Source organism: Aspergillus stella-maris (assembly GCF_047715825.1).
Source record: "Aspergillus stella-maris strain CBS 113639 unplaced genomic scaffold BDV14scaffold_44, whole genome shotgun sequence".
In the NCBI taxonomy this organism is placed as follows: Eukaryota; Fungi; Ascomycota; class Eurotiomycetes; order Eurotiales; family Aspergillaceae; genus Aspergillus; species Aspergillus stella-maris.
Window position 1 is genome coordinate 76,050 of NW_027396838.1, and position 24,392 is coordinate 100,441.

Here is a 24,392-nt window from a genome sequence, read left to right on the forward strand (position 1 = left end):
TCAACATCTGACGCTTGCAACTGCAAAACACTGTGGCAATGTCATCCCGCTTTCCCTCCGTACTTTACCTACTGCTAGCATATCAAGGTCAGCGCCCGGCACGTAAAAGTGATTGCTAAGGTACCCGTCCACCTTCCTGATCCATGTGTTAAATGACTTGGTGGCGCCTTCCCATCACCATGTGGATAACGCTCTGGCGCGTTCTCTTTACATTCAAGCAGGTCGCCTTGACTGTGCTTGGTGAGCAACCACTGTCTCAATATAGTATGGATTCCTCGGTCGAGTCGCTCGTTACTGTGGAGGAATCCAAGGAGGTGGCCGAGCCCCCCGTTATTCCTATCACCTCGCCCGAGTTTGACGATGAAAAGTTTGCCTTTCCAGACTGCGTCAGCGCCAAAACGTCTATCGATCGATGCACGACCTCTGAGCGAGTTCGAATCCCCGCCCCCTCCCCGTTCAAACGATGGGTAAACAGTCTACGGTCTAGGAGAATGTATGGGCAGGAATCACACATTGAAGACTGGGAGTTTATTCATAGAGGAAATGGAGACCAAGTCAATAATTCTCCGCGCCCTGGATCGTTGGAGCAGCAATGGGAGAAGCTCTCTGGAAGATCCTCGCACCTGGGCACAACCAAGACAGCGACCATGAGCATCGCTAGCCAAAGCGTCGTCAGGTCAAGGAGAACTACGCAAAGTACCCTCAATCGAAGCAAATCAGACTTTCGAAACTCAATGGAACTGTCTGTTAGTCATTCGATAGACGAAGAGGCTCAAAATCGTGCTCGCAAGCGACGGCAGGTCCTCCAGGAGATCATTACCACGGAATCCGACTATATTTTTGACCTCAAGGCTCTCACAAATGTACTTATCTCCATCTTCCTATCACTGACGGAGTTTCTTGAGCTAACGTGTTATTTTTTTCTGTAGTTGCTCCTAATCATCTCAGCACGCCCAGAAATATACCACAACGTCCAGAGAATTCGCGAGAGGCACGAGACCTTTTTGAGGCGGATCAGGATCCTGGTGCCGACTTCCAATCTTTCACGAGAGGAGCTTGAGAGGATGATGAATTGTCCTGGGCCAAAGCGTCCGTACGCTGTAGATTTGAGCATCAAGGCATTCCAGAGTCGCTCTCTACGAACACAGAACCAAAAGGCATCGATAAATCGGCGCTTGAATGAACTAGCTTCCGAGGCAAATGAGGCCTTGCTGGTTGCTCGAGAGATCAAAGATTTGGTGGGTGATCTGGGGACAAATTTCTGATTGAGACTAATTGTTGCACCTACAGTCGTACTCCTTCGCTAACTACAAAGAATTTTGCGAGAACTTTGAGCTTCTCTACGAGGATACTGCGCTTCTTCGACGATCAATACGGGACTGGCAAGGATTCGAGCAAGGAATCGAGGCTCTGACAAAGTCGACCGCGTCAATGGAAACACGCTCTCTCTATGACAGCAAGTCGCTGTGTTTGAATGATATTCTTATAAAGGTGCGTGATGATTTGGCGTCGGGTGTCTTATGCTAATGAATGAGTAGCCCGCCCAACGTGTCTGCAAATACCCGCTCTTGCTGCAGGAGCTGTTGAGATGGACTCATATACAGGACGACCCGTCTGCACATGACGAAATCAGACACATCTTGGATAGTGTCCGCGGAACGCTGGCCGAAATCAATGAAGCAACTGCAAATACATTGAACAAAGACCTTGTTGGGAAAACCTTTTCGCTTCAAAATATGCTCGACTTGAAATCTGTAAGCTGTCATCCCGGATCTGATGATCTGAACTAAACATATACTATCAGGTCACCTTTAATGACATCTACAAACAACTGGGACCCATGACACTATGCGGTGTTCTTTTTGTTACGTATCGAGCATCAACACAGCCTAGACAGGTAACGGGAGCCTTCATGGTGTGCGTCCTATTCAAGCACCACTTCTTCATTGCCAAGATGAATGATGATTATCGAAAACTCCGACCAATTGCTTGTTTGTACGTCTCTGACGTTAGGATTGACAGTCTGACAAATGGAAAGGGTATTTCACGCTTTGCTATCTTATTTGGTCACGATTAACGGTCCTACAGGGTATGACTATTTTTGCGAGTTCTCTTGGAAGGTACTATTCCAGCTTGAGGATGAGAAATTCGAATTGGTGCTCAGCGCCTCCTCAGCAGCAGAGGAGAAACAGTGGAAGACTGGTATTCTCAAATCGGCAGCAGCTTCAGTCGATGTCCCAAATGCAGTCTCGTCCGAATTGCGAGGAAGCTCATTCTTGATTCTGGACCTGGTACCGGAAGAGGAGGTCTCAGATGTCACTCCTCAGCTGTCCCGCCGGCCTTCTCTACAAACCCTAGGGACCACGCAACGAGTGCGTTCCGACTTACAGCCTATCATCATTCGCAAGACATATTGCCCGCACAAGCATGGTCAACTGCGGCAGATTGACGGCGAGGTCGAACGACCTAAGGTGCCTCCTCCAGTACCGCAGCCCTTTACGATCACTGCAAAGAGGCAAGACAGAGTCCGCCTTGAGCGTACTATTTCACACCTTTATACTCGCGATGTCCTCCCATACCCTGGTATGTTTCTCGCACCCGGCGAGATCTGGTTTGGATCCGGTTCGATTATGAGGCACCTCAGCCTACGGTCAAAGCGCTTTCAGCGGTCAAGCTCATTGAATCTGCCAACCACTCTGCAAAATGTGACAGAGGTACAGGCCGCTGATGAGGCTGATGATAAAACTCAAGTCTTCAAAAAACGCAAAAGACGAGATGCGTCGGAATTCAGCCACAGCCTTGAGCACGAGAAGAGCTGGGTTCTACCTAAGGATGCCGCCTTGCTCATAGGACGTTCGAAGACGCTGAGGGTGAAGACCAGTCCTCGGTCTAGTTGCAACTCAAGCTCACAACCAGCAGCCAGGACAGACAAGGGCTCTGAGAACTCGGAAGCGTCTTTACGAAAAGGTCTATGGTCGATATTCAACTCGATGTCTCTGCGACGATCAAAGAAGAATGCTCGCCCGAGTCTTAGTGGAGCATGATGATGCAAGAAATCTGACCAGAGATGAGGGGATATACAGGGCGATGTTCGTATGTAATCGCACATGAAAGATGTGGAGATGGAAGGGGCATCTGAATATTATTATGCTTGACGAAACGTAATGAGGCATAGGACGTAGCACATACTGGGCGTCTAGACTCCACCGAGGACATAGCAAGCGACCAGAAGAGGGAAAGAATGACATGAGCCGTGCTGTCAACAGCGAGAACCTTCGGAGGATACCGATGACGTCGATGCCATGAAGCTCTTCAAGCTGCCCCAAAGTTCAGACAGCTGCCTACTCTTTACAGCGTGGATCTTGTGTCAACCCAATGATCTTGGAAAAAATAGCCGCTGAAAATCCATTACACTCTTTGTACTATTATTGTTCGAGGCTTGAAGCTCCAAACAAGCTGGCTTCACCGGAGCTCTTCTGCCCCAGAGTCCCTCTTCGGTGACGTCACCAAGACTCATCACGCCAGCCTCAACAGCTCCGCCAGCTCTTTATATACCTCACGCGACTGCCTCTTTCCTCTCTTTTCCTTACTACTATCTGTCTATTCTCCCTGAACACAAAACACCCCCCCAACTATCTCCAACCACAACTACAACACTACTCTACAATCCAATCCAACCACATACCACCCACAAACCAACCACAATGCGCGCCAACGAAACTTCCTCCAAGGTCTTCTACAAGGGCAAGTCCGACGACTTCATCGTCTTCGTTGACGACCCTACCATCCTCCAGAAGTGGAAGAACGACTCTACAATCGCTCTCGCTGATGTCCTGAACGGGTGGAAGATCTTTGTCACTCACAAGTATGCCCTGCCCCTCATTACCCCGCAGTTTCTCTGCATCATACCTTCTTTACTCTACTATAGAGATCAAGAAACTAATAATTTATCAAGGCACGGCGCCCAAGGCGTCCTCGACGGCGCAAGCAAGGCCTCCCTTGAGAACGAATTCGGTACACACGATGAGGAAGAGTGTGTTAAGAAGATCCTGCACGGTGGTGAGCTGCAGGGGTACAACGTAAGTCATGCTTCCTTGCTCCCTACCCCTCTCATCCTTCAATGACAATACTAATCATTGGCTGCAGCAACGGGAGCGCAACGGCGAAACCAACGTCAGCAACGGACCCCGGGGCAACGGGAACTAGATTATTCCTCGTTAGCTCTAAGGGATGACGATTACGGAGTACTTTTACTTTAGCGTTTTTATGATGATGGATCGGAAGCATGATTGGCACTCGCGGGGATTCGAGGCCACTGGCTATGGGAATTGTATTTTATTATGCTACGTCATAACATAACATACCTACCTTATCCTTCTGAAATGAAGGATAAAATGAAATCAAATGATATCCAAGGATTGATCATCTTGTAGTATGATAGTTCAAGTATTTTGATGGAATTGATGTTTGGTATTGGTCTAGGGTACCTATGGAGCAAGGTTGGAGCTTGAGGCTTGAGCTTGAGCTTGGCCATGGGCTTCGGTGTCAGGCTAGGTGTTTGATGGAGCTCCATCTTCAGTTTGAGGTACAGCTACAGCTCCAGCCTTAGCTCTCATCCAAGCCTCCCGGCGTGGAACAACCCAAGCTCCAAGCTCATCCCAAACAGCCCTCTTCTCAGCTAGAGACATCCCAGCAGCAAGCCCACTAGTAGTCGTAGCCACAAAGACCTTCGCTCCCTCCCATTCTTCAGAAACGCCCATATTCTCCCCCTCATCCTGCCACCCATACCTGAATTCCTCCTTCTTAATCGCTTTCCCTTTTCTTGCTCTCCAGACAGCTTCCCATATACTCTTACCAACAAGACACACAACCCCCGGCTTATTCGCAGCAACCTTCTTCTCGAGAACCGGAACGCCAGCGTCCATCTCAGCTTTACTAAGCATGCTTGCGTCCCGCGTCGCGCGCTCAACGATATTCGTGTTGCCGATGTTATACAATTCGGGGAGCTTGTATGTATCAGACGGCGGATGCCGAATCGGTGTAATCCCGCTCCAGTGAAGGAGTTTCCAGAAGAGGTTCGAAGGGTGTGCGTATGCAAAGCCCGTTTGGCCTGTTGCGATGCCGGGGTTTACGCCGACGAGGAGGAGCGTGAGGTTTTGTGGGATTGTGTCGCGGAGGAGGGAGGTAGGGAGGGACGAGGGCGAGGATGTTTGCCGGCGGGGAGCGGAGCGGGATCGAGAGCGTGGTGTTTGGGGTGTTCCTGAGCGTAGGGGAGATCTAGATGGGTGTGCAGGTGGTGAAGCGGGGGTCGTAGAGCGGGATTTGATGGATTGGGAGCGGGTGATGCGGCCGGGGGTTGTTGTTTGCGGGGGCGAGGTTGTTAATCTTGTCGGTTTTCTTCGTTTCGGTGTTGTCTGGGTCTCGATAGTAGTGGTGGTAGTCTCAAGCTGGCGTTTTGTCTCATGTGATGGCGATCTGGAGCTGGTGTTGGCAGTCGTGGTCTCCGAGACATGTACGTATTTGTTCAAAACGCCATTGAAGCTCCTTATCTGATCAACAGGGACAGTTTCGTCACTGGGCAAGAAAGCAGTGTCCATTTCCTTAATAGGAGCTTCTGCAAAGAACGGAGACTTCGCCATCGTGACAATGCGGTTCGCAGTCTGCAATCACCGAGCCAAAGCGGTTCCAAGGAGGGTAGGAATCTAGATGGCTGAAGCTGCTGGGGGTTAATAAACGGGAGAAGGTTAATCAGGTAATATGTTTTTGAGTTTGCCACATCTCATTAGAAGTTTCTGGCTCGAGAACTCGTATTTTTTAGTTTCTTGTTGGAAGACTTTTCCACCCCGTATCCGCATCATTCACTGCTCGATGGCAAATCAAGTCATGTGATAATGTCTAGAATGAGAGCCAAGAAAGTAAGGGACTGAGGCACCAAGGCACCAAGGCATAATTGAAAACCACGCAGTGGACGAACAGTAACATCAGTCCGGTGATACTTTGGGTGCATAGAGTAATGTGTCATGGTATAGAGTAGCTTCTTGAATGATCTTTGATTTATGGTTATCAGTGATCAGAGCCTCGTCGTTCTCTTCCAAATTTCGCGCTTCCCGTGGAGATATATAATTTATGCACGCCAAGGGCTAAGTACAACCTCGAAGGTTTAATCAAATAATAGTTTGGCTACAACCTTGGATACCACCGCTGACCATGTCAGCACGACTCGCGGGAACGTTCTCCACAGGACAAATTGATGCCGTGCTAAACGATGCGGAGAAGTTGAGAGGTCTCGAGTACCAATGGGGTCCCATGCAGACCGAACGTTTTAGTGAGCCCTAGTCCGTACCTAGCCCGCAAGCCAGTAACTCCTTCAAGAGTAATGCAGCGCTCAGGTCCTCATATTGGATATAATATGTGTGTCTTTCGACTCATCTAGAAAAGTCCCAGCCATTCAGGGATCATCTTGATTTGATTAGATCCCTTCTCCTGGACTCTATAGTGATTCGCGTGTATACCGGGGCATACAGGGTAAGTGTCCTTTCCCTGTGACGTGGCTCTGCATAAGACTCTTAACTAGACAGACTAAAGCGGATTATAGCCAAGCAATTTATGACTTTGACAGGTACTGAATTAAACCTTGCAGGAGATAAGGTGTGGCTTCGGGATAAGAAGTTTATGTACCGTAGGTATAAAGCTCCCACTACCTCTCCGAGTCTACCATTTCTGATAATCTCTGCTCGTTAAACCCGTACTAGGACTGTTCAAAGCAAAAATGGAACCTTTAGCTGAAGAGACTGGAACCAAAGCCGTCTCCAATCACGTGGCTCTCTTTTTGAGCACATATGGTCTACCTGGAATCCTCGCTGCAGGATTTGCGTTTTTCCTCCTTTACAATGCTTTCGTTATCGTTTATCGTCTCTACTTCCACCCTCTGGCGGGATTTCCAGGACCAAAGTTGGCTGCTGCCACATGGTGGCCTGAGTTCTATTATGATGTTGTTAAGGGCGGTGCCTACCTCTACAAGATTGAGGAGATGCATAAGAGATACGGTATGTGCACAACCTGGACCGTTGTCTTTGCAAAAAAGCGCAAGAGATCCAGCTTACAGATATTACTAGGACCAATCCTTCGAATCAATCCTGAAGAAATCGTTATCAATGATCCAACCTTCTACAATGAAGTCTATGTCGCTGCCAACACGCGCCGCACTGAGATCTGGGCTGACTATAGAGCAAGCCTCGGACTGGACGGTATGAACAGGAACCCCTTAACTGAGCTCGAGCACTTCTTGCCTGGATTCAGCTGACATTAATTGCTATTGAAGGCTCCCATCATATGACCCAAAACCACGAACTTCATCGACGCCGACGCAAGCCTCTCGAGCCCTTCTTCTCGCGGCTAAGCATCGACAGAATCGAGCCCACAATTATAGAAGAGGCTAACATGCTGAATGAGAGAATACTTGGGCTTGCTGGATCTGGTCGCGTCATTCGGCTCGATCATGTCTTCTCTGCCTTTACGGGGGATGTAATTGGGAGAATATGCTCCGAGACGCCGCCGAACTTGATCCAGGGCGAGGACTTTGGTAGGGAGTGGTATGTCATGACCGTCTTTTGTCTCTATATATAAACTTTGCAGATGCAGAGCAACTATATCGGCTGACGAGAAGACAGGCACAATTTGATCGAGGGCCTTGGGCGGCAGGTCTTGCCGTTGATGCATATACCTTACCTGGCTTTGTTAGTACTTCTGTTCTTCCTATACGATAATGGCTTTGCTTATACTGATAGACTGGCCCAAATGATTCCGGACGTCATTGTTTCCCGCATCTATCCCGGGGGTAATGTATTCAAAGTCCTCCGCGAAGTACGCTCACACCCGCACCTAGCCCTAGAATCTGCCTTTACGAATATGCACCATCTACTGACCACCAGCTCTGTAGATGGCGACAACGCACATCGCCGCTACAAAGCATGAGAAACTCAGTACCGCGAAGACCCAAGAAACCCAAGAAACCCAAGACACCAAGACATCCATCTACCGACACATCCTATTCTCCAGCGGAATGCCGGAATCAGAATGTGACACCGAGCGGCTCTCGCGCGAAGCAGTAATTTTATACAGCGCCGGCACGGCAACAACGGCGCGCACATTAACGATTATGTGCTTCCACATACTGTCTAACCTGGAAATCCAGGAACGGCTCACGGATGAACTGAGAGAAGTCATGAAAGGATACCCAGACCCAGATAACATGCCAACATGGCAAGTTCTCGAGAGATTACCCTACCTCCACGCGATTGTCCGCGAGGGACTGAGGTTCGTTTCACTAAACGCTTCTTTCCTTCTCAATCACATCTCCCGCTAACATCTGGTCTTTCATAATCAGACTAAGCCCCGGCGTCATGCGCCGCCTCCCACGCGTATCGCCCGACGCAGCCCTGCACTACAAGCAATGGACCATGCCGGCCGGCACACCCGTCGGCATGGCCGCATACAGCCAACATATGGACCCAAGCGTCTACGAAGACCCATTCACCTTCAAGCCAGAGCGGTGGCTGGGAAACGTCGATGCGAGAATGAACCGTAACTGGGTGCCGTTTTCGCGCGGGAGCAGGAATTGCGTCGGGATGAAGTATGTTGTAGCGCCCGTCCCCTCCCCATCCGATTCTTCTTCATTTGTCTCTTTATCTTTGGGATTTGCGTCGATCAGGACAGACAGGCAGGCAGCTTTATTTCGCGAGGCTCTGTTTGTAGCAGAATGATTGGACTGCGTTATCTGAGATGGTTATGAGCCTCTACCTACTCTAAGCGCTTGCTAACGTATGTACGTCATAATCGCAGCATGGCCTACGCAGAGATGTACTGGGCGCTAGCAGTACTCTTCCGGCCTGGTGCGCCGCGCCTGGAGGTATTCGAGACGGATGAGTCGGACGTCAAGCAGTCGGAGGACTTCATTATGCCGTTGCCGAAGGTGAATAGTCGGGGGTTGAGGATTATTGTCCATTAGGGTGGTTGATTCTCTTGCGGGAAGGAGAGGCAGAGGGATAAGAGAGAATTTGTGGCTAAGTAGCAGATGAAGTGAACTCGAGTAGGGTGATAATGTCCATTATTCGATCGTGGGTATTACGTCATATGCATGACGTTCAAGTGGTATATAGTATGTACAAGTACAACAGGTACTACCAGAGCACCCATGCCAATCCCAATCCCAATCCTAAATGAAACGCCTCGTGATCTTCGTAATGCAATACAGATATGTCCGTTCTCATGCTATACCTTCGAAGGCACCCGTCTCGGCAACGTCCAAGGCTCAGCACAAACAACCTCCCCCTCACTATAAGCCCAAAAATAAACCGCAATGCCAACAAGATAATAAAGCGCGGCATTCGTCCCCTGGTATATCAACGCCGCGAGAATCGAACTGAGCGGGTAAAGCAGTAATCTAAACTCAATACTCCGGTGCGGGATTGTACCGGCTAGATACCGTAATGGCCATTCCCAGGCTACGCCGATGAGGCCCATGAGGAGATTCAGGATTTGCAGGATGGGGACGGGTTTCACGGCGCCATCGAGGTTGTGTGTCCATGTGTCCCAGAATATTTTGGGCCAGATGAAGGCTTCGATTGCGGAGCCGACTTGGTCTAGAAACTTTGGTTAGATTGGTGTTTTGAGGAGTAGGAGGGATGGCTTTGGTGAACGTACAAACTGAGGCTGTAAGGACTATTAGGCGAGCCCAGTGGTTTTTGATGAGGCGGCCCATTTTGGCGATGGGTAGTTGTAGGTTTGGAGAGAGGTGGAGGTGGAGGAGAAAGGTGTATTAAGAGGGTGATTATCGTTAAGCGCTGTCGTCCGGCGAGGGAGTGCTGTAGGGTTCGATCGTATTATTCGTAAGGTTGGTGTAGGTCGTTGCAGGTTTGGGTGGAATTTCAGTCGTCTATCTCGTTGAAAAATGCCACTCGAAAGTTTGCCGTCCAATTTGACATGACCGTGGTTTGATCGCTAGTCTTGTACTCTTATCGGAGTTGCTTGGGGTTGCAGAAACTAATCGCAATCGAAGTTTGTACGTCGGACTCGGATCGAATGGGATTTCGTCACGTCAAACCCGTCGCAATCATGCCGAGATCAAATCATGGGAAGTCGTGCAAGATAGTGTGGTGCCTGAAGTCATGCCACGCTTGGGTTGAAGAATCTCCGATGACTAGTTTAGTCGCATGTGGGAGGACAGCAGATTACATAGCTTCGCAAATCGCATGGCAACGAGGCATCGTAAATTAATCCACCTTGCCTTCTGCCAGTTGACGTTGAGATGTGATAGGCTTGCGGGCAACAGGACTCGATTCGACTGCATGGATTATGGGTATAGGCCAATGGGGTGGTAGAAGCAGGGCATTTCCATGCAAACCCCGCTTGGCTTCTTCAGAGGCAGAGGGATACAAGGTAGCGATTGGTGAGGGGTCACGGAGATGAACGAGGGTAACCCCCCTGCCCGGCGCTTAGAGAGTGATGAGCGAGAGGTGCATGGCAAATGGGGAGCGAGGATGGCGGGATGGACTGCATTAGCTCGATGTATGAATGTGACGGGTGGAGAGATCCCACAGTAGACTCGCGGGAACGTGCTCTAGCGGCTGCTGGGGTCTGGCGTCCCCGGCGCTCTCATTGATCAAAGGCCACCGGTGCTAGCGATGCGCGAGGGCAAACTTTGAAGACTGAAGAATCGGACGGGCCATGCGCATGGAGCGGGGAAGGCAGATGAGGTCAATTAGAGGGATGCCCTCACGGTTTCTATTTCTGGCTCGCTTGGCGGTTGGGTTGAAGTATATTTTAGATTCGATCCTTCAGTTCGCAGAACTCGAGCAGGGACATCCCTACCAGTGACGGTAGATAAGCGCTTTCCGAGGTTCTTCTCTGGACTGAGGGTCAGAAGTCAAAACTCTATGTGGCTGTGGACAATTCAATTGTCGGGGTGCTATTGGGGTTGTCGGCGATGTTTTTCACCGTCTTTCTGACACCAGCCGCCCGGACACCTCGGACTCACGCCAAGTTGCCTCACGGGATCAAACCCCATTGCGGCAGTCATGGCTGTGATGACTTTGTACCATGCAGGACCAAGCAGATTCTCCGCCGCGGCGCCGAAGACTCTGTGTGCCTCACGCCAAGAGCCGAGTACCAGCGTCCGGAGCGGTCTTGTCAATCAGTAGGCGCGGAGATGGAATCTGCTTGGGTCTAGTCCCTACAGACGTTGGGCTATATTTGGATACAGGATCCCAGCAGTCGGTGCCTTCTGTCGACATCCTCTTGTTTGTGGGGAGATGGCTGGGATTGATGGTGGGAACGGCGCTTGCAGAACTCCTCTCATAGGGCAGCGTCTCGCCAGCTCGCGAATCCTCCAGCAAATCACAACTCTGGAAGTGTAAATAAGTGACATGATGTCGATGCGAATATCCCCAGTATACCAATTATTGTCACTCTCGGCATTGTAAATCTTCTCAAGCCACATGGCGGCTTCGCTTTCCCGTGTTGCATGGATAGGAGAACACCACGGAAGGTTGACAGAAGAGATAAACAAATGGCGGTGCTTCACGATCGCATCCAATCGTCGGTTCAGAGGGGGCCTTCTGACTCGATCAGAGTTCGTGGCTGATTGTGATAGCAGCCCTCATTCCCTCGGGCTCTCTCTCGTCGCTTGGGAGCACAAGCCGACCATTGTCACATTCGCCCATCGTAGGGCCCGTCGTCGAATAACGTCGTCAGCCTCGAACCATGGGGCGCATTGCACTGACATGTCGTATCGTATTGACTGAAGGATCTGGAGCGTTCGCTTCGATAATCAAGCCCGTAGACGAGACGTATCCGCTAGCTGGGGGAGATGTTGGCGGGCAGAGACCGTTGATTCGCCGTAACCAATAAATGAGCCTGATGGCAAGAATCCTGGCAGACAATAGGGTCCCTTAGCGCTGGTTGCAGTCGTAAAGTCTTTAAACTCGCGCAAGTGTGCAGAAGCAGCGGGGGGTGTAAGTGGGAGAAGCGAAGTATCTCAAGCTGGACCGGCGCTTTGCCTTTTCCTCTTCCGTCGTTCGTTTTTCCTCTTTCTCTCTCCATTCCATCTTCCCTCTCTCTTCCCTGTTCCCTTTCTACCACTGTCTTGGGTTTGCTCCACATTCTGCACTCTTTCATTTATTTCTATTTCGGTCTGCCCTGGGAACTGCTCCGATATCATGGTCCGACAGGCGCTCGTCTTTGACTCCATCTCTCTCCGCTAAGCAAACCACTGTTACCACACTCTGCCTGCCTCAAGTTTGCTCCGCCGACAACACCACCACGCCACCTATCTTTTAATCAAAAAGTCTTGTCAAGCGTTGCACTACTGATCCGGCCGAGGGAGGATCACATTCTTCAGGCTTTTCACCCTTCGGGGTCCTGCTTCCGCCTCAGCGCCATTCTGGTCGATAGACATCCGTTTATCAATTTCCTTTGGAAACCTCTATAATTATACCAGTCGTCGCCGGTCGATGATCTAGTTCGCTGTCCAAAACCACATTTTTTTGCCTTGCTTGTCCGCTGCCCGACGAGCGTCGCCGCCATGGGTCGCTATCCTTGGAGGTCATATGTTGCTCCTTCAAAATTATTCTTCTATACCTGGTTCTGGGGCCTACATTTTGCCGTTTTCGCAATTGGATGGTTTGTCTCAAAGTCAATGACACTTGAATTATAGCTAACCATTGCAGGAACTATCAAGCTACAAGCAAGAAACTAGCGCCCCTAAATGCGCTGTCATATTCAGTATGGATCTCGCGAGGCGCTGGCCTGGTATTGACATTTGATGGGACACTCATTCTGTTGCCCATGTGCCGGAATATCATGAAATTTCTACGACCGAAGCTTAGATGGCTGCCCCTTGATGAAACGATATGGTTTCACCGCCAGGTAGCGTATGCGATTCTGGTGTTCACCGTCCTCCACACTTGCGGTCACTACGTCAAGTAAGTCGGTTCATTGGAGAGTAAGACGCAAGCTAACATTCTACAGCTTCTATCATATCGAGAAAACACAGCTACGACCCCAAACAGCTTTGCAAATCCACTACACCCAGGCTGGTGGAGTGACAGGACATGTCATGCTCTTCTGCATGATGCTCATGTACACGACCTCTCACCATCGCATTCGCCAACAGTCCTTCGAGACCTTCTGGTATACGCATCACCTGTTCATCCCGTTCATGCTGGCACTCTACACCCATGCCACGGGCTGCTTTGTCCGCGACAGCGCCGAACCATATTCGCCGTTCGCTGGGGAGAAGTTCTGGAACCACTGTATAGGGTACCAAGGATGGAGATGGGAGCTCGTAGCAGGAGGGCTTTACTTGTGTGAGCGATTATGGCGGGAGATCCGGGCACTACGTGAGACGGAGATCGTGAAGGTCATCCGTCATCCGTACGGTATGTTGAGCCTTTACTCGTTCAAGACTTCTGACTAACTGATCGTTAGATGCCATGGAAATCCAGTTCCGCAAACCGAGTTTCAAGTACAAGGCCGGACAGTGGCTCTTCATTCAAGTCCCTGAAGTGTCCAATACCCAATGGCACCCTTTCACCATTACTTCCTGTCCCTTTGACGAATACGTCAGCATCCACGTCCGCCAAGTCGGCGACTTTACGCGCGCTCTAGGTGACGCACTGGGTTGCGGTCCAGCACAAGCCAGGGACTTGGAAGGTCTCGACCCGATGGGCATGTACGAAGTCGCTCTGCAAAACGGGCAACAGATGCCAAAGCTCCGCGTCGATGGTCCTTATGGAGCCCCCGCCGAAGACGTCTTCGAGAATGAAATCGCCGTCCTTATCGGCACCGGTATTGGTGTGACTCCCTGGGCCTCCATCCTCAAGAACATCTGGCATCTTCGTGCTAGCCCCAACCCTCCCCGCCGTCTGCGCCGAGTCGAGTTCATCTGGGTCTGTAAAGACACTACGTCTTTCGAATGGTTCCAAGCCCTCCTTTCCTCCCTCGAAGCCCAATCCGCAACCGATGCCGCCTACGAAGGAAGTTCGGAGTTCTTGCGCATCCACATCTACCTTACCCAACGGTTAGACCAAGACACCACAGCAAACATCTACCTCAACTCTGTCGGCCGCGAATTGGACCCGCTCACGGAACTCAAGAGCAGAACCAACTTCGGTCGCCCAGACTTCAAGCGGTTGTTTTCGGCTATGCGAGACGGCCTTCAAGATCAATCTTACATGTCCGGTCTACATGCGCAAGCAAAAACAGACATTGGAGTTTACTTCTGCGGTCCTAATGTCGCGGCTCGCCAAATCAAGGCTGCGGCGAAGGCTTCGTCAACGAGAGAAGTCAAGTTCAAATTTTGGAAAGAGCACTTCTAAGCTCCTCATCCACCACGCCAAACAAACCATAAAAAATCGACACATAAACGCATACATACGTCTCGTCATTGTTTACATTGCCGACATCTATACCGATACCTCAATCTATACCCGCTACCCCTGATGAATAACGACCTGCTTTTTAGCCTGGGCTCTTGGATCTTCGCATTGCGGCTACTGTATTTTGTCCTGATTTTCTTTTTGCATACCTGCTGTACATTACATTACATCAACCTCTAGTATATAGCCAGCCTTATACTTCTAGAACTTGAAATCAGCGACAAGCTATAATTAGCACTGACGTGCCAAATCTTTGATCCATTGGTGATACGGAGTAGATTACATCTGCATCTCCTCATCCCCATCGCCATTTCCATCCGCATCCGCATCCTTATCATCCGGCAACGTCCCCAACATCCCGCCCTCCCCCTCCATCCTAGCACCCATCTCATCCAACACCCCCTCAACATCAACATGAATCCTCAACTCCTTCTCAACAAGAACATTATAGACATGCCTTAGCTCATAGAAATTCATCCCCCTACCCTTAACATTCGCGCCGGAGTCAACAACGTTTTCCCGCAGATGCGTAAACGCAAGCATGAGTATATCCTTTGACCAAGGACACGCGCGCATCGCACGATAAAAAACGCTCTTTGCGCGCGTGATGTCGTTTTGGTGGAGTTCGAAGAGGATGTAGAGTTTCCAGAGGGATATGCTTGATTTTCCGGTTGAGGTTAATGGTGAGGTGAATGAGGATACGGTTGAGGTTCCGAGTGCTCTTTCAAATGCCGCGCGGGCGGAGTGCATTGTTGACCCGGCGTATGTAGGGCGGTTTAGCTCGGTGTAGACTGAGAAGAGGTGTGTTGTTATTGGGATGCTGTTGTCTCTGCCGGTGTCGGAGGTGGGGGAGGAAGGATTGGCCGTGGTGGTGATATCACGCATGATATCGCGAACCCTTTCCTCGATACGGAACCTAGACTCGTTCCAGGCGAAGATGGAGAGGAAAATTGTATTGTGTGGGTAGAGAGATATGCTTTCTTGTAGGATTGTGCGGATATAAGATGGTTTGTAGAGTGTGCTTGTGCGGAGGTGGTGATAGACTAGTCTTGCGCGGGACTGGTAGAGGAGTTCGGTTGTGAAGGATATGAAGGGCTCTGTTATATCCGATTTCGGAAGGGTAGATAGTCTTTGGATTGTGGTGGTGTATGATTCGAGAGATTTGTTGAGATTTTGCGCGTTGGAGAGATAGGTGAGGATAGCCTGAAGGTCTGTACAGGCTTTAATTATGTTTGGTTTGTGGTTTGCAATTGCGCTCTCTTGGGTCTCCAAGATGTACTGACGAATTCTCAGCAGATGTGTTGCGCCGAAAGACGGGCTGCTCGATGATTCAGGGAACGTCGTAAGATCAATGTTGTTTTGGGGCATTGAAAATAGGAGGTGGGCAGCGTGGGCTATATTTCGAGCCTCCAGTAGCTCCCAGATCCAAGTATGCCAGAGCAGAATACTGTCGACTTTTTGCTCGTGCGCGAGGGATTTGCTCATTGAAATCGCGGTTGCCCAAACGTGGTCAGCGACGGCGTGGTTACTGCTTCGCCGCTCGATGAGTGCGTATGCATTGTACAATCGAAGGCTAGAGGATCGCTTCTTGAGCAACGATTTGGCATACTTTTTAGCCTCCTTGGCGTTGCAGGCGATCTCAACAGCGACTGTGTACTCCGCCAGATCTTCATCTGACGGCGTTGCATCGACTAGTAACCGGAGGGTTCTTCGCACCCAGTCACGCACGACGGTGTGTGCTGGGTCGGAGGTGGCTTTGAGCCAGGGTTTGAACGAGTAGAACCAGTTGCCTGTGTCTGCAAAGTACGTGTCAGAGACGTGAAGAAAATGCTGATTCGAGAAGACAGTTGGAGATGTGGACTCATGATCGCTCCTGGAGACTGAGAGCCAGTCATCGAGTTTTGCATATGCAATAGCTGAGACATCATTCCGCAAGAAGCCATCACCCATCCAGCTGCCAGTTTTTCTATAATTGAAGACGTTAAGAATAGGCGGCATCTGGCAGAAGTATAGAAAGCTGTCGACGAGCTCAGAAGTTGAGGTCAACTGTGAAGCGAGAGGGAAAATCTGCTGGAGATCGGTGGCGAGAATCACGCGGTACGGATCGTCCTCTGGCTCGTCCAAGCTTCGAGCTGGGAGCTGAGCATTGAGAATGCGTTCTTGCTCGCAGGCCGTCCACGATGCCAGCATTGACCTGGGATTGAGATGGCACTGCGGCTCGAATACCTGCGGATCGAGCGGAGCCGTGTTGCTGTTCTTCCAGCCTTTCGCTCCCAGGTCTCCGATCCTAGGGACCTCCGAGTCCCAGAAATCTCCGAATGCTGAAAGCAAAACCTCTGCTTCCCTGATATCCTGACCTTGCGGCGGGAAGAATGTCAACTCGAAAATGCCTTGCCAGAACCCCACAGCCTGTTCCATGTATCCCGCTTCTCGTAAGAACAGAGTTAGACGAAGAAAGAGATACATGTGAACGCGGGATTTCTCCGGACCATCGGGCGACGCTTGGTTCAAACGTAAACATTCGTAAAAGGTGGCGAAGCAACTGTCGTAGCTGAAATTCATAAATTCCGTCTGCCGAAAGTCTAGGTACTTTATCCACAGGCTGATGTACTGCGAATTGGACTTCAAAGTGGAATGCCACCGTGCCAGCAGCTTCTTCGTGTCCCACAGCTTCGAACCCTCTTCCAGAAGTCCAATAAGAAGGCGGTCTCGGCCGTGGCCCTGTCCAATCTTCTTCAGCGCCTTCTCGTACAGCGAGATCTTGATATCAGCCAAGCTATTCTGCTCTGCGTGGGTCAAGGAGCTCGATTGCCTTGCTGAACCTCTCAGAACAGTCTCTTGGTGATCAATGAGTCCGAGCCAAGCATCCACGTTGGTAGGATGTTGTTCTACGCCCCGTGAGAGCTCGACATTGCGTTGCTTGATATCAGAATCCGGGTCTTGCCGAACACCTTCCTCATCACTCTCACTATCCGAGACAGGTTCCAAGTCGCTACCGAGACCTTCATCGGGCTTCAGCTTGCCATGAATTGATCGATATCCGTATTTCTCATCTTCCGTGTCTGATGCGCCGGGAATTATCTCATGTAATGTTCGACGCGAATCTCTCAAAGGTACGAAATCCTCTGAGGAAGAAATTGAATCGTTTGCGAACGAGGTCGGTCGGACTCGTAGTAACCTCGGCGGCGCCCTCTCAGGCTTTGACAGGAGTCGCTTTGGCCTGGACTTTGAAGAATCTGTGCGCGTCGCATCCGACCTCACAACAATCTGATTTTCGCCGATGCTTTCGCGATCGATCCTGTAGTTCGGGGGGAGTCCTAACACACGGCCTTTGCCAATGCGATAATAAAGAGGAACACTGTATCGGTGCAGTGTCCCATAGATCAGATTGTATTTGTCCCCTTTGCGATCGACAACGTAGAGGTCCGCAGATTCCTTCGAGAGCTCTTTCACGTTATCTCTCGGCGGCGGCGTGGGTTCGCGGACATGCTCCTTCTCGTGGCGACTAGTGTGCTTTCGTGAGTGGTGGTATTCTCTACGATCGCTTCGACGCTCCCTTGACCGTAACCGGTGGCCATGACGGCTTTCGTGTTTCGCCCGGTGTCTCGAATTTCTCGACCGATGTCGCGCTTTGTCGTCGTCGGTTCCAATTCGTTCGCGACTGGGGAGCTCGGAGGGCCGATCGTTACCGGGCGGAGCTGGTTTGGGCTTGAAGCTGGCGAACCGCGGGATGGCTTTCTTTTCCTGCACCATATTAGCAGTTGTAAATGTAGGCACTAGGTTCTAAGACTAACCTGCGAGCCAGACGAATCCATGCTCGTGGAGGTGAGGCATTGTTGATGATGTAGTGGTGGTAGAGTGGTGAGGCTGGAAAAACTCCGATCCCGCGTTCCGCCTTTCCCAAAAAAAAAGTTGCGGAGCTTCTTCTCCATTTCCGCTCGAGCATTCCTCTCATCCCACCCAGTCTTCTGGAGTGTTGCTACTACTGATCCTTATTGTTGAGGGATGGATAGATATTTTTGACTTCAATAAGGATTATCCCCACGAAAATGGCGTCGTCCCTCGCCGCGCAGTTGTCGCAGATTGCGGCCAACTCCACCAACCAGTTGAACCTAAAGGCACAGAGAGTCGCGCATTCGCAGTCTCTGATCTTCGGCAAAAGAGTCGCCGGGTCGCAGGACTTTGATACGATTTACGATATTGCTTATAGCGGATTCCGAGAAATATGCGAGCTCGATGCCCGATTTGCGCAGTTCGAGCGCTCAATCTTCAGCGATCAGAGCAAGTCCCAGGACCGGACGGAGATGACGACTGAGGAGAACAAGGAGCTGGATTCAGTCTTGGAGGCCTTTTTAGCTCTAGTTGGAGCAAGACTACTATTGAGCCCAGCTGTCAAGGCTACAGAATGGCTTGTCAGGCGCTTCCGGTATGGTTTGTTTGAGCAACTAAATTTTCTCGATGGCTAATGGACGTATAGCATACATGAATATAACACCCAATTCACGATTCTCACATTCCTACCATACTACTCGACTCCTCTATTCCTCAACCTTCTCGCAATCCTCCCCGAAGACCTCCCGCCGACGCTAAAGGTGCTCATTCCGTACAAGCGAAGCGCAATTAATCCTGTTCGCCAGGCTCTGGTGCAACACGCAATCTCATACCGGGAGTTCTTGACTGTTCTCGATAACCACGTTCTCCGAGTCTGCGAACAGCGCGCTCACCACCATGCGCTACTTTCTTTTTGGGCGGGAATCATCACAGAGGGTGTTGCGGGGCGCCTGGACTCGTCACGCTCGGGCCGACGAAACGTCGAGAAGCAGAACCACGACGATGTCATTCTCCACGTTCTTCCAGTCCTTAACGACGGACTAGCCATGAAGGATGTCTCCGAGCTAGTGATTGGGTGTTATATGGTTTGCGTCGTGCTTGCACAGAAGGCTGAACTGCAGGATCACGTTCTCGACGGATTGATGGAGGCAGTTGCAGGATCATGGACGGAGGAGACCTTCAGTTCCGGCCTTATCTGTATTGCCGTCTTGGCACAGCAGAAGCCTGAGCCCATACTACCGAAGCGGGTATTCAAGGCCCTCCTTCACTTGGACGACCCCTTGAAGCAACTGTCCGAGATCTCAGCAGAATACAAGACGTCGAATTTGCTTCTTGGTCTAGTGGGCGGCTGTGTTAGCAACTTATCGAGCCAAAAGGACTCTTCCCGCCTGGATCTGTTGTCTCTGATGTTCGAGAGCCAGCTTTTGGGCGATGCCGAGCTTGCTCAAGCCATGGCCCTGGTACTCCGAGCCGCAAGCAACATTGATGGAACGATAGCTTTGGACGCGCAAACACACCTTGCAGACCTAGTTCAGAATTTCAGCCGCTCCGCCTCGCTTCAGCCGATCTTCCAAAAGGTGATTGAAGAATTGTCCTTTGACCTCACCACTTTGGAGCACAACTTGCAAACGGCCATTGAATCTGTACCGGCTCCCAAGACAATTGAAGATGTTGAAATGGACGACGCGGACAAGGAAGAGGCATCGGACGATTACACACCGGCAATTGAATCTCTAAAGAAAGAAGCTCCATTCAAAGCCTCCTTCCTCAGCGCCCAGTCAATTCCAGTCTTCGACAGACTCGTTCAGGCTTTCGCACTATCCGCCGGCTCTCAGGAGAGAATCAACTCCTTTATCGAATTGCCCGTGTTGAGCAAATCAAGTGCAGCTTCCTCCCCTCAGTTCGTTTCCTTTTTCATCCGAGTCTTCACCGGCCCGTATCCCCCTGGTACGAAGGCAGCTGCGTTGAAGGCTGTCTCCTCAACTCTCAGATCTTCCACATGGAATGAAGTTGACGTCCAAGCACTGCTTCCCTTCATGCTGGTCGCTCTTTTGGACCCCTCTGAAAGAGTGCGCTCTGTGGCAGTTGATGCTCTGGCCGTCATTGGCAAGCTGGCTGAAAAGAAGAAGAAGGGCAGTGTCTGGGCTCGGGATACGCTTTACCAAGACAAGCAATCCAAGGACATTCCCTGGCTTTCGTCGAGCGATTGTCAAAAGGTCATGGAGCGAGCTGTTCTCCCTGAACTGGAAGAATGCCGCTCTGACGGTGACCATATTGGTCGGGCTCTTGAAAACGCGTTGCGCGGAGCAGCATCTGATTCTGCTGACGCACTCAAGAAACCCTTGCGGTTGGCCTTGTTCACATTCCTCTGTTCACACGCTGTCCAGGTTCCGCTCTACGCTCCTAAGGCGGGTTTGTTGAATTTGCTCAACCGCGTCGACAAGGCCGGTGGCATCACGCGAACCAAGGAGCTCGAGCCTTTGTTGAAGGGATGGCGGAATCTGAGCGATCTGGAGGTGCAAGTGATCCACGAGAGGGAGCACATTTCAGTGTCCGACTTTGAAGACCAAGTTCTGAGGACAGTCACGCCTAAGGAGAAGGATGCTACTACTCTTCTCCTGTCCACTGTCAGTCCGTACTCGGCTTCGGTCAGGAAATCGTTTGTCTCTTCAGTTTTCAGCCGCATTGGCAACATCTGGGCTAAGGTCTCGGAGGACCGACAGATTGCTGCGGCTGAACAGCTCTTTGAGATCTCCATGCAAGACGATGAGACTCCCCTTGTCAACAGCTGCCGCGATACCCTCCGCAGTGTGGAGCTCCCAGGCTCTGTGCTCTTGAACTTCCTCCAGCAAATTCCCGCTTCCATCACAGATGCCGATTCTCTCGCTCCTGCACCCAAGCGCAGACGGACCAGCCAGAACAACATGATTGCAATGACGACCAAGGATGAAGCCAAGCTCAGCAAGCTCATGGACAAGATGACGTTCATCCTCGAGCTTGTGGATGGCTCCAACCCAGAGGCTCACCCCGAACTCACAGAAGGGTTGTTCCAAGCCCTGGCCGCTCTGCACCACTTCAAGTCACAGATCCAATCTGGTATGAGCTACCTGCTCAGCTTGACGCTTGGCAGTCTTCTTGCCATTGTCAACCGGTCGAAGAATGCCAAGGCTCAGTTCGATACATCCGTTGTCCGGGCTGATATGGTTGTGGACTGTGTCCGTACCACTGAGAGCCCTCAGGTTCAGAACACTGCTCTTCTCCTTGTCGCCGGTCTATCTGTTATCGCACCAGAGCTTGTCCTCCATAGTGTGATGCCGATCTTCACATTCATGGGCTCGAGTGTGTTGCGAAAGGATGACGACTACTCCGTCTCCGTCATTGACCAGACAATTGACCAGGTTGTACCGGCCCTCATCCAGTCGCTGCGCCACCAGAAGCGCGATGTTGTTTCCGGTACATCAGAGCTCCTGCTTAGCTTTACTGCTGCCTTTGAGCACATTCCCTCCCACCGCCGTCTACGCCTGTTCCACGCTCTGATCACCAAGCTCGGTACAGAAGAGTTCTTGTTCGCGGTCCTCGCCATGCTCGCCAACAGATACTCAATGGACAAGGCAGTACTCGTCCTGATGACCGGTCTTGTCTCTGATGCCACGGCCAGCGTTGAGTTGTCAACGTACAGCAAATTCTTGGACCTGGTCAGCGACTCGCTCAAGCCCAAGCCCGGCATCTCACAAGTCCTCCTCGGCATTGGTAGCGATGACGGCCGCGAGCCTCACAAGGTGGCTGTGGATCTGCTCCGCGCACTAGCCTACCTCTTCAAGCACTCTTCTCTGAAGGTTAAGATCGCGCGAGCACTTACCACGGAGTCCGACGACGCAGACCGCATCCGCGCCCTGTTTTCAAAGATCCTCGAGCAGATTCTCGCCATCGGCGAATCGATGCAGAACGTCAAGCCCGTTCACCAGGCTGCTGGCGACGTCCTCAGTGGGCTCTTCAGTACTCTTACGACGATCGACTTCCTTGACACCATTGAAGCTCTACTCAAGCGGCCTGATGATGCCCTTCGCCGGAAAGTCCTCAGTCTTCTTGCGACCCGCCTGCAACAGAGCCCAGAACGCGACGGCGACGCCCAGATGCGCATTCTCGACTTCTTGGGTGTTCTCGTTGACATCGTGCAGTCGTCTCCTGATATCCTTCTCAAGCATGCCGCTGTTACATGTATCGACCGCGTCGCCGAGAAGTACGGCAAGAAGGAGCCGTCGAAGGTTACGGACGCCGCACAAGTTGTCGCCAGTGCGTCTTGCATCGGACAAGAAGACGACCGCATCCGCATCAACGGTGTTCTCTGTCTCGCATCCATGGTCGAAGTCCTCGGTCAAGCAATCATTCCTGCTCTCCCGGAGATCCTCAGCCGCTCGCTTTCTCTTCTCGAAACCAGTCTGGAGAAGGGCAACATCAACGCGCGCCTCCACGACGCAGTCTTCACCCTCTTCTCTGCTCTTTTTGTCCACCTTCCTTACATGGTCTCATCTTCGCAACTTGATACCCTTCTGACCCTGTCCTTTACTTCCGCTGCCACTGAAGATGTTGACAACGATAACCGCCAGGAAGCATTCCGCTTCATGGCCCGCAAGGTCGACATGGCAACATCATTCGCTTCCATTGACCGCAACTGGCAGAAGGCTGTATCCGCTGGCCCCGCTGCCACGCGCGAGGTCCTCGAAGCTGTCAGTCTGAGCATCGAGAAGCATCCCAAGTCCGCCACAATGAAGAACCTGTCTGTGCTTAGCAGTATCCTGTTCCGCGCGTTTGATCTGCGTCGGGAACAAGTTGCTCTGGGTGGCAAGTCGGTCTTTGAGACGAGTGATCTAGAAGAAGTCGAGGATCTGGTCAACAACGTCACGATTAAGATGATCTACAAGCTTAACGACACGACCTTCAGACCTATCTTCGTTAAGCTTGCTGATTGGGCTACGACGGGATTGGCCAAGAAGGATACGCAGGGTTCATTGGCGAGACTCACGACGTTCTACCGGTTCTTGCAGATGTTTTTCTCTACTCTTCAGGTACGTTTCTTTCCTTCCCAAATAAACCTAAACAATACTAACGTTCATTCTCCAGTCCATCGTAACAAACTACGCGAGCTACATCACCGACTCCGTCGTCTCGGTCCTTTCATCCGCCACGCCCTCAAACCCCAACACACTCCCCCTCTGGCTCGCAACCATGCGCATGCTCCGCGCAGCCTTCGAGCACGACCAGGACGAATTCTGGCAATCACCCAGTAACATCACGAAGATCTCCACGCCCTTAATCGCCCAACTTCGGCACGCGACATCCTCTTCCCTCCTCAGCTTAATTGAAACCGAGGCCGTCCCCACAATCACAGAGCTCGCTGTCGCCGCTGACTCAACGGATAACCACAAGGAGCTTAACGGTGTTCTGATGCGCTTCTTGCGTCCGTCATCGGCGGCTTTCACAACCAAGGCCTCGAAGGAGAAGAGTTCCATTGGTGGTGGAGACAATGCGCACATTCGTATTGCGGCGCTTAAGACAGAGCAGTCTCTTACTGAGACGCTTGGTGAGGATTGGTTGGCGCTCCTGCCGGAGATGTTGCCGTATATTTCGGAGTTGATGGAGGACGAGGATGAGGGTGTTGAGCGGGAGGTTAGGAAGTGGGTTAAGCAGATTGAGGGAGTGTTGGGGGAGAGACTTGATGATATGTTGACTTAGTCTAGCAAATCCTGCTACTTATTACTTACACTTGACTACCCTGGACTGACTGGGTGTTGAATTGGCGTTTGAGTGTTCTGTATATAGTCAAGGTTGTTTTTGTGCGGAAAAGTTGGGTGTTTTTTGTTTACTTCCTTGCCTGCATACATACTTTATACATATCTACTGCATAGAGATGCCATTTTGTTTTTGAGTTGAACGTCATCTTTGTAATGTAGAAAGATAAAACATCACTTTTAGAATCATAAAGCGAGGCTAGGGGAGCTCAGCTCGCCGCCTGCCATGCCTAACTACCTAATTCAAAAATATCCATCAAAGCCCTAAGTAACGAAACGCCAACTCCTTACCCCAAAGCAAGCACTGCTCGTTAATGTTCTTTATGTTTTCTGTTTT

At 51.0% G+C, this 24,392-nt stretch overlaps 8 protein-coding genes across 8 annotated transcripts; 5 read left to right on the forward strand and 3 right to left on the reverse strand.

The window, feature by feature from the left end:
• Positions 1-266: 266 nt before the first annotated feature.
• On the forward strand, positions 267-3,044 carry BDV14DRAFT_191127 (putative Rho guanyl nucleotide exchange factor; the record flags this gene model as incomplete). The annotated part of the gene is made up of 6 exons (XM_073771450.1): positions 267-863; positions 930-1,238; positions 1,291-1,491; positions 1,605-1,754; positions 1,805-2,039; positions 2,089-3,044. 6 exons carry the CDS (start codon positions 267-269, stop codon positions 3,042-3,044), a joined length of 2,448 nt encoding a protein of 815 aa, XP_073626062.1.
• Positions 3,045-3,597: 553 nt separating this feature from the next.
• On the forward strand, positions 3,598-4,416 carry BDV14DRAFT_177208 (SBDS family protein). Its single transcript, XM_073769372.1, has 3 exons — positions 3,598-3,865; positions 3,956-4,079; positions 4,147-4,416. The coding sequence occupies exons 1-3, from the start codon at positions 3,705-3,707 to the stop codon at positions 4,204-4,206; spliced, it is 345 nt and encodes a 114-aa protein (XP_073626063.1). The 5' UTR covers positions 3,598-3,704; the 3' UTR covers positions 4,207-4,416.
• Positions 4,417-4,436: 20 nt separating this feature from the next.
• BDV14DRAFT_177210 (mismatch-specific DNA-glycosylase) lies at positions 4,437-5,807 on the reverse strand. Its single transcript, XM_073769373.1, has one exon. The coding sequence runs from the start codon at positions 5,637-5,639 to the stop codon at positions 4,551-4,553; it is 1,089 nt and encodes a 362-aa protein (XP_073626064.1). The 5' UTR covers positions 5,640-5,807; the 3' UTR covers positions 4,437-4,550.
• A 962-nt stretch (positions 5,808-6,769) lies between these two features.
• Positions 6,770-9,007, forward strand: BDV14DRAFT_202142 (cytochrome P450; the record flags this gene model as incomplete). The annotated part of the gene is made up of 8 exons (XM_073773934.1): positions 6,770-7,046; positions 7,116-7,247; positions 7,322-7,592; positions 7,671-7,736; positions 7,788-7,863; positions 7,940-8,316; positions 8,387-8,632; positions 8,842-9,007. 8 exons carry the CDS (start codon positions 6,770-6,772, stop codon positions 9,005-9,007), a joined length of 1,611 nt encoding a protein of 536 aa, XP_073626065.1.
• Positions 9,008-9,089: 82 nt separating this feature from the next.
• BDV14DRAFT_177215 (uncharacterized protein) lies at positions 9,090-10,207 on the reverse strand. Its single transcript, XM_073769374.1, has 2 exons — positions 9,703-10,207; positions 9,090-9,641 (listed from the first exon to the last, which is right to left on the reverse strand). The coding sequence occupies exons 1-2, from the start codon at positions 9,758-9,760 to the stop codon at positions 9,271-9,273; spliced, it is 429 nt and encodes a 142-aa protein (XP_073626066.1). The 5' UTR covers positions 9,761-10,207; the 3' UTR covers positions 9,090-9,270.
• A 2,373-nt stretch (positions 10,208-12,580) lies between these two features.
• BDV14DRAFT_202144 (putative NADPH oxidase (NoxA)) lies at positions 12,581-14,375 on the forward strand (the record flags this gene model as incomplete). The annotated part of the gene is made up of 4 exons (XM_073773935.1): positions 12,581-12,678; positions 12,726-12,980; positions 13,027-13,436; positions 13,486-14,375. 4 exons carry the CDS (start codon positions 12,581-12,583, stop codon positions 14,373-14,375), a joined length of 1,653 nt encoding a protein of 550 aa, XP_073626067.1.
• A 169-nt stretch (positions 14,376-14,544) lies between these two features.
• BDV14DRAFT_94281 (uncharacterized protein) lies at positions 14,545-18,274 on the reverse strand. Its single transcript, XM_073777899.1, has 2 exons — positions 18,230-18,274; positions 14,545-18,179 (listed from the first exon to the last, which is right to left on the reverse strand). Exons 1-2 carry the CDS (start codon positions 18,248-18,250, stop codon positions 14,715-14,717), a joined length of 3,486 nt encoding a protein of 1,161 aa, XP_073626068.1. The 5' UTR covers positions 18,251-18,274; the 3' UTR covers positions 14,545-14,714.
• Positions 18,275-18,378: 104 nt separating this feature from the next.
• Positions 18,379-24,308, forward strand: utp10 (snoRNA-binding rRNA-processing protein UTP10). The gene is made up of 3 exons (XM_073777900.1): positions 18,379-18,861; positions 18,913-23,332; positions 23,388-24,308. The coding sequence occupies exons 1-3, from the start codon at positions 18,485-18,487 to the stop codon at positions 23,997-23,999; spliced, it is 5,409 nt and encodes a 1,802-aa protein (XP_073626069.1). The 5' UTR covers positions 18,379-18,484; the 3' UTR covers positions 24,000-24,308.
• Positions 24,309-24,392: the final 84 nt, after the last annotated feature.

What these genes read in the sequence shown, in the direction of transcription:
- utp10 (XM_073777900.1), top strand. Translation starts at nt 18,485, where the DNA reads ATGGCGTCGTCCCTCGCCGCGCAGTTGTCGCAGATTGCGGCCAACTCC. An exon ending in TGGCTTGTCAGGCGCTTCCG is followed by an intron (nt 18,862 to 18,912) that starts GTATGGTTTGTT and finishes ATGGACGTATAG; the next exon opens with CATACATGAATATAACACCC. An exon ending in TGTTTTTCTCTACTCTTCAG is followed by an intron (nt 23,333 to 23,387) that starts GTACGTTTCTTT and finishes TTCATTCTCCAG; the next exon opens with TCCATCGTAACAAACTACGC.
- BDV14DRAFT_94281 (XM_073777899.1), bottom strand. Translation starts at nt 18,250, where the DNA reads ATGGATTCGTCTGGCTCGCAG. An exon ending in TGGATTCGTCTGGCTCGCAG is followed by an intron (nt 18,180 to 18,229) that starts GTTAGTCTTAGA and finishes AATATGGTGCAG; the next exon opens with GAAAAGAAAGCCATCCCGCG.
- BDV14DRAFT_177210 (XM_073769373.1), bottom strand. Translation starts at nt 5,639, where the DNA reads ATGGCGAAGTCTCCGTTCTTTGCAGAAGCTCCTATTAAGGAAATGGAC.
- BDV14DRAFT_177215 (XM_073769374.1), bottom strand. Translation starts at nt 9,760, where the DNA reads ATGGGCCGCCTCATCAAAAACCACTGGGCTCGCCTAATAGTCCTTACA. An exon ending in AGTCCTTACAGCCTCAGTTT is followed by an intron (nt 9,642 to 9,702) that starts GTACGTTCACCA and finishes CAAAGTTTCTAG; the next exon opens with ACCAAGTCGGCTCCGCAATC.
- BDV14DRAFT_177208 (XM_073769372.1), top strand. Translation starts at nt 3,705, where the DNA reads ATGCGCGCCAACGAAACTTCCTCCAAGGTCTTCTACAAGGGCAAGTCC. An exon ending in AAGATCTTTGTCACTCACAA is followed by an intron (nt 3,866 to 3,955) that starts GTATGCCCTGCC and finishes TAATTTATCAAG; the next exon opens with GCACGGCGCCCAAGGCGTCC. An exon ending in GTGAGCTGCAGGGGTACAAC is followed by an intron (nt 4,080 to 4,146) that starts GTAAGTCATGCT and finishes CATTGGCTGCAG; the next exon opens with CAACGGGAGCGCAACGGCGA.